This window comes from Phalaenopsis equestris, unplaced genomic scaffold, assembly GCF_001263595.1.
Source record: "Phalaenopsis equestris unplaced genomic scaffold, ASM126359v1 Scaffold000980, whole genome shotgun sequence".
NCBI classification, from domain to species: domain Eukaryota; kingdom Viridiplantae; phylum Streptophyta; class Magnoliopsida; order Asparagales; family Orchidaceae; genus Phalaenopsis; species Phalaenopsis equestris.
In genome coordinates, this window is record NW_018165419.1 from 48,170 (window position 1) to 56,175 (window position 8,006).

General features: G+C 34.6%; 1 protein-coding gene across 1 annotated transcript; it reads left to right on the plus strand.

The window, feature by feature from the left end:
• Positions 1-1,996: 1,996 nt before the first annotated feature.
• On the plus strand, positions 1,997-5,432 carry LOC110032604 (GDSL esterase/lipase At1g74460). The gene is made up of 5 exons (XM_020736277.1): positions 1,997-2,249; positions 3,362-3,492; positions 4,315-4,554; positions 4,653-4,902; positions 4,980-5,432. The coding sequence occupies exons 1-5, from the start codon at positions 1,997-1,999 to the stop codon at positions 5,189-5,191; spliced, it is 1,086 nt and encodes a 361-aa protein (XP_020591936.1). The 3' UTR covers positions 5,192-5,432.
• Positions 5,433-8,006: the final 2,574 nt, after the last annotated feature.

The following is an 8,006-nucleotide window of genomic DNA, read 5'->3' on the forward strand; positions in this document are numbered from 1 at the left end:
CTTGTGTACAATGTGTAATTACAAAATTACCTATGTACCGTACGACGGGGCGTTGTGCCCACACCTCCAACACACATAACGAAGCTCCGCCCGATTGGACAGATGCTGCAGCTGAATGAAGCGAGTCAACGGAGTGGAGCTAGCATGCATAGCTCTTCTGGCTCACTTCGTTCCGCTCCAGCATCTATCCCTTATGTGGTACATGAACCAAACCTAACAAGCTGCTTAAGAAAATTATAAATATGCATAAATAGTATAAATAATAGCTTATCAAGCGATATAAATAAACTAATACAAACGAAGTTAGATTAAGAAAATAAAATAAATGAATAACTATAGGGGTAGTTGAATCAAAATGAGGTTAAAAATCAAAATTTTAAGTTCGAATTAGACCTGCTAACTCAGTTAGGTGGACCCAAACGTAATAGCTGAAATCATTCCTTCTAATGACCAACATTTTTCTTAATGATAATAAATGACACATCGGTAGTCATTTACTATCATAAACGGTAATAAACGTATTCACTTTGTCATATTCTACCATTAATTTATCAACCTGAAATAAATTATTACGAATACATAGTAATAAAGGAATAAAAGTTATATTCTTACATATTTACATTATATAACAGCTAAACTTTCATATCAAAAATCACCACTCAAATCTTTGCATATCAAAAAAGTACTGTTGTGAAATTAAGGACGCAAATTCAGAAGAAGAACACAGAAATTTAACGAGGTTCGACAAAGATGCCTACATCCTCGGGAGCGAGCGGCAAATTTCATTATTTCAGAGAGGGAGTTATATATCCATAAGGTTACACATCTATTTATAGATAAAACCCACAGATAATTACAAACACGCCCTCGCTCCTCCCAACCCACTAATCCAAAAGACACTTAATCCAAAAGACACCTCTTCACACCAAGCGACACACCTCTTCATTTCAGGAGACACACTTCTTCAAATCTAAGAGACTCCAAATTTCTGATATATGAGTCATACCTAACAAGTACCACTCAAATCTTTAACATCACATAAAAAATATAATCCTAAGTGTTACTTTAAAAGCCAAATATACTTTTTTCTTGTATTTATAACACAAGTATTATATATATATTTATATATATATATATATATATATATCAATCTATGGGTGTTAAATGAATAAATAGATAAGAATAATGTGATATATGTAAAAAAGAAATTTACATACATACCACAACCACAGAACATTTTATGTATTTACATATCTAACACAAACCCTTTTTTAATATTTTCACCCAAATCTTTCACATCACATAAAAACATAAAAAATAATACTATTTAAACTTTGAAAAGTAAAATACACTTTTTATGCATAAAAAACATACCACCCTAATTTATTGGGAACCTTCCTTGGACAAGGAACATTCTTATAGAGTCAAAGAGGAAGTTCAATGAGGGCCCTTTGGCCATGTTTTATGAGAAGCTCCAGAATAGCGATTTTCCCTGGAATTAGGCACCCTCTGTCTCTTCATTTGATGTTCATCCGTTCGATCGACTCAGCGTTCCGACCGAAAGAAATGACGTCTGTTACATCGCCCTTCAGTGTTTGTCACTAAGGATCATTGGATTTTCTTGAAACCCATGCTTACATATGCATGTTTGTATAAATATATAATATCAGGTGTTAGTCTACAAAAATATAAGAATTGTGTGATACTGTTTGCGAAATTCCCAACAATAAACCCAAAGCCCGGAACATGTTGGCACCCACCCAATCTACCCGAGCCGAACCCTCTTCCCAAAGCCGTCCTAACTAAAATGCCAGTCACATCATCAGCTGAAGTTAGGTCAGTGTTTGTTCATCCAACGCTTCCAATTCCCCAAGCTCCAACTCCCCTCTCCCTCCTCTTCAACTCCACTCTCAACCACACTCCAAAAACTTCCCTCCCCTCACCTCTGATTAAATAACCCCACAAAAGTTGCTCCCAGCCCCCAGCGCAGCAATAAATGGATGAGCTCGGGGGAAGAGTTAGGGCCACCATTTTCGTTCTTCTGCTTGCAGCTTTAGGGTGGGGAGAAAGAAGATGCTACTGCAGAGTTGTCCAGTTTGTGTTCGGGGATTCGCTGTCGGATGTTGGGAACAATAACTATCTCACCAAGAGCTTGGCTCGTGCTGCCTTGCCGTGGTATGGGATTGATTTCGGCAGCGGAGTGCCGAATGGAAGGTTCACTAATGGCCGCACCATTGCGGATATAGTCGGTAAAGTTCTGTCTTTGTTAGTAAATTGATTGAAGAGAATCTGATAGTGTTATGATGGAATTTGATCTTGTTGATAACTGCGTCATGAGTAGGGGGTGTAAACGAGGCATATTTCGAGCTCAAAAAGTATGTTTGTGTTCAGTTCGTTTGTTTAACAAGTCAAACACGAGTTGTTCATGAACAAAGAGTCATTTTGACAACCCTATGCATGTAGTTTTAAGATGTCAAGGATTGGGACCAGATTTAAAAATTATTGTTTATATGAAAACATCATTTGAATCTAATTTAATAATTTTTATTCTAATTCCTTAACAAATACTTTTAATTGATTTCAAATCTTTGTAGCATTGTAGTCAATTAAAACTTTTAAAAATACTACTCCTCAATATATATAATTGGTGAGTGGTATTTCAAGCCAAAACGAGTCAAACACGAACGGACAAATTTTTGTTCGTGTTCGGCTCGTTAACTTAGCGAACGAACTGAATATGAGCTTTCTAATGAGTCGAACACGAGCTGTTTGCGAACAGCGAGCTGTTCTTACGGCCCTACTTATGAGTAGAGTAGTCCCTTAAGATTTAACTTATTCAATGTTAGGGGGTGTTTGGTAGCATATTTTTAATGGATTTAGTATTGGTTTAACTTAAATCTAATCAAAACACCAACATAAATCCAACGCTACAATAAAGCGATTATTTTTGTGTTCAGTATTCCATCTCTTTTATAAAGTAAATTCAGATTTAAGAAATCTAATTAAGAATTTATTCCGACAAAGAAATAAAACTTCATGAAATTAAGTGTCACAGGCAAACAGCCTATCTTCAGCTAGTTAAAAATCTCTTGTTTAATTATATGTATTTACATATCTAACACCTAAACTGTAATTTTTAGGTACATGCTATCTTACCCATGCATATGAAAAATATGTATTTTACTTTTTAAAATTAAAATAATGGCATTTTTTTTAGTGATCGGAAAGATATGGGTGGTATAAACATAAAAAAAGAGAAAAAAAAATGTGTTAGATATGTAAATACCTATGATTTGAGTGGTATGAATGTAAATGGCCCAAGAGATGAATAATGAGAAGGTCTGGTCTCCTTCTATTTCAGGTGACAAAATGGGTCTTCCAAGGCCGCCAGCTTTCCTGGACCCTTCACTGGATGACGAAACTATACTAAACAGTGGAGTTAGCTATGCATCAGGAGGTGGTGGCATCTTGAATGAAACTTCATCTCTCTTTGTAAGTATTAAAATTCTATCTCATTTGATTGATATAGTTTCTGTAAATTAAAAATGTAGTAAATTGTAGCGGCATTTACATAAATAACACACAATTCTTATATATTTACATATATCACACCTAAACTTTCATATAAATACCTACCACTTTTTAAAAGTGAAACAGATATTCTCATGCAGAGGTTTAAAACACCAAAATCCTATATAAGTTGAAAGTTTAGATATGAGATATTGTCCTATAGATAGGATTGCTAAAACTTGCCAACAGCTCGTGTTTGATTCGTTTGTTAAGCAAACGAGCCAAACACGAATACATTTTTTTAGCTCGATTTATAAACTAGCAGAATACGAATAAATTTTTGTTTGATTGTATATGGCTCGTTGTGGCTCGACTTAATTAAATAATATTTAACTCTTAAAATTATTGTATCTTCGATATGATTTCAAAGATTTGTTTTGTAAAAATGAATAAAATAAAATAAAATTTAGGTGTTAGATATGTAAATACATAAGAATTGGGTAGTAAGGATGTAAATGCCTGTGAACCGAACGGTTCCTTGGAACCAGTGCCAGTTTGCCGGTTCTAGGGTTGAACCACCGGTTTAATCCAATTCAAGGTTGTTCCGTTCTATGTGAGGGGTTCTTTATGCCGATCGGAACCAAACCTCTGGCTGATTCACAGTTAAACAGGCCGGTCAGGCCGGTCCAATCCGGTTTTCTAAACCTTATTACAAGTCATCTAACAAATTTAACCCTTAGTTGAATCCAAACAAACTGCTCTTCATACTTTTCTGCAATGATGGATAAAAAAATTGCATTCCAGATTCAAAGATTTTCACTTTCGAAGCAAATCGAATTGTTTCAAGGAACTCAGGAAATGATAAAGATGAAACTTGGCGAGGAGGCCGCAACCAAATTCTTCCTACAATCTCACTACGTTGTAGCATTGGGCAGCAACGATTACATCAACAACTTTCTCTTGCCAGTCTATGCTGATTCATGGACTTATAATGGCGAAACCTTCACAAACTACGTCGTAAGATCGCTCGAAGGCCAACTAAGAGTAAGCCAAAATTCTCAGAACAACTCAAATTCTGCAAAAATAAACATTTTTTTCTGCAAAACTCTGATTGAAAAATCAAACCTGTGCAAATTCTGCAGCTTTTGTACTCGTTAGGTGCGCGAAAACTTACATTCTTCGGTTTAGGACCTATGGGATGTATCCCCTTGCAGAGATTCATGACATTATCTGGAGAGTGTCAGGAATCTACAAACAAACTATCCATTATGTTCAACAACAAAACCAGGGCTGTAATTGAGAATCTGTCAAAAACTCTTCCAAATGCTACCTTCCAGTTTGGAGATGCCTACAATATCTTTTTGGATCTTATTAATCGCCCTGAGATATATGGTTTGTAAATTCTGCCAAATGTTTCTGATCAAATTATGAAAATTAATGTTTGACAAATTATTATTTCGTATTTGCAGGTTTTACGAACTCGAATGAGCCATGCTGTCGAGTGGCGAAGATCAGGCCTACACTTACATGTACTCCATTGTCATCATTGTGTAAAGATAGAAGCAAGTATGTGTTCTGGGATGAGTATCATCCGACAGATAAAGCGAATGAGCTGATAGCGAATGCGGTCGCGTCAAGGCTGGGGCTCGCGAAGCCGTCGAATGGAACGAATAATTCGTAGTGTCCAGACTCATAATTTTGATGTTAAAAGTAGTTTTGAGTATATATTTATTGCTCTGTTAAGGGAAGAAAATATGTGGATATTTGATGCGATTGCTATGCAATGAGTGTTTGGAGATGGAGAAAGATTTAAATGTTGATGCATGGTGGTTGTTGACTTTAGATGTGGAGAAGTTTGGTGGGTGTTGAAATGTTGATGCAGCAAGTCTGTGAAAGGTTTTGTCATGTTGTAAAATTTGTTGGTTTATTCTATGATATGATTATGCTCCTAATAATTTTGCCAGGGCTGATTTTCTGTGGAGGTAATAACTTAATGGATCTATCTTGCATGCTTTTAAAAAATTTTTGGGTACATTTGTAAAGTTGGAATGTTTGGCAACTTAAAGCAAAACTTCGAATCCAAAACATGATGTTTAGGTGAGACAACCCACTCAAAGTGAACTAAAAGTTATGATGGGGTCAGATTGCAAAGCATTTTCAGAAATATATTGACAAATGTAATAAGTGTTCTTTTTAAATTTTTTGGGTAGATTTGTAATGTTGGAATGTTCGGTAAATTAAGGCAAAACTTCATATTCAAAGCATGATGTGTAGGAGAGACAACTCACTCAAAGTAAACTAAAAGATATGATGGGGTCAAATTTCTATATATTTCAAATTTGGCGAGATAGCAAAGCATTTTTAGAAATATATTGATAAATGTAATGTGTGTTGGGAATGAAAGCGAAAAATGAGGCACTTACAAGTAATACACTCGAAACATTGCTATATACAAAACAACAGCCCTTAAGCATTTTTTTCTTTAAATTGGCTCCAATTTGGAAATTCACAACAAAACCCTAAACAACAATAATTTTCTTTTTATTATATTACCAATGATTTGATGGTGGAACGCAAATACTTAGATTTTATAGTTAAAAAAAAAGTCATTTGAAATAATTTTATAAATAACAATATTTCGGGTGATATGCATGCAAGTTTTTCTAAAACGTATATAATTATAAGAAAATTATAATTGACAGGTTTTATGCTTAAGAAATTAATCTTCCAATATCGAAGGCCTAGCGAATTCTATTGTATTGCTTAGAATTATGACAATAAATTAATAACCTTACAAAATAAAAATTATATTCATGAAGATCAAAAATAGCATACTTCATCTAAAGATATTACGTAGAATATACACACAACATTTAATATAGTACTCCTTGCATCAATAGTTAGAAATCTGATACGCGTGCTACTTCTACTCTTGTAGACGGGAGAGCCACGGGATCTTCAGCTCTATAGAAGAACCGGTCTAGCGAGGAGAGGTCCAAACCGACCAAACCCAGCCAGCCTAGCCCGCAGTCTGACGAAGCCAGCCGGCCCAGCCTAAAGGAGCGAAATACCTAGGAGTGTTTGAAACCAATTTTAGCACCCGGGTGGGGCCCACACAACCAATAATAACTAACAAGACGAGGAAAATAAAAAATGGTTTGGGGGAAAAAGTTTAAAAGGGATCTTGGAAAATATTTAAGGGTTAACTGGCTAGGGTTTGTTTTTATATTTAGTTTGGGTGCAATTTTTCTTTTCTAGTGGTGTTCCTAGCGGCTTCTAGGGCTTGTAGAGAGACTATGTACCTCTCAAACAGTAGATCAATATTGTATTCATTGATATTAGTAAAATCAGCTCTCATCTGAGTTTCCTCACCTCTCTATTAAAATTTATTCGTTGTTTTTGGTTCCGAATCATATGAAAATCACTTGTAAAAACAAGGTAATAAATAAGGAAACTCATAAATCATCAACAATAAGAGATGGAAAATAATCACCAAGAACACTAACACTAAGCACAAAATTTAAAATTCTTGTCATGCATGATCAAGCTGCCTTGATTTTTGGTTGGTGATAGCCTTTCCACATCCTCCATTGGTTCCTACATTTCTCAACCATAAAATTCATTCAAAAAGAATTGCACTACTTCAAGCTATTATATTTCTATGCTCCATTTCATAAGCTCTCTCATTATCATAACTTAATTCACATAAAAATAACCCACATGTTTTCATCAGAGTTATTCAAGTAGTGGCGAGCTTTATCATAAACCTTACAACCAATTCATCAATCAAATTTGATACATCATTTACCATAACATCATGTATGATATGTTATTTAGATCATCAATTCAAACATCAGCAGTTGTCGCCACCTCCAACTATTTATCTATCGATCAATCTATCTCTATCGATCAATTTATCTATCTATCCAATCAATCCACCCAATAATACCTACATAAACACACACATGCATGCATGAGTATATAGTTTGTTCATCGATATATGAATATTTTAACTGCATGGACTCAAAATACAAACTTGCACAGAGGGTTAGTGTTAATTGCCAAAAACAGTAATCTTTTTTTTATAGCAATTGAACCTTATGCAAGGGAAATAATCAATTTAACCCATTTCAAAAGATTAGTAAAACAACAATTAGAAAATATACTTATAATTTAAGCATTAAGCAACTAAGCATCAATCGTTGTAAAAGGTTAACTGCATTTATTGATAGAAATTTATAATATGCACTTCACGGAAAAATAAGTATGAACATAAATGGAGCTCTCACGGACAATAATAATTTGTAACTCCCATAAACAATAATAATTTGCAAGTCCTAGAGACAATAACTTGTAACTTTTAGGGGTAATAATAATTTGTAACTCCCAGGGGCAATGATATAATTTTTTGCACTTATAGTCCTATCATCTATAAATAGGAGAATTTTTTTTATGTAAGGGAACTCGAGTCATTTGGACTCCATTCATTTAGGCAC

Coding starts and splice junctions, on each gene's coding strand:
- LOC110032604 (XM_020736277.1), top strand. CDS start 1,997: ATGGATGAGCTCGGGGGAAGAGTTAGGGCCACCATTTTCGTTCTTCTG. Junction 2,250..3,361: donor CACCATTGCGGATATAGTCG/GTAAAGTTCTGT, acceptor CTTCTATTTCAG/GTGACAAAATGGGTCTTCCA. Junction 4,903..4,979: donor TAATCGCCCTGAGATATATG/GTTTGTAAATTC, acceptor TCGTATTTGCAG/GTTTTACGAACTCGAATGAG.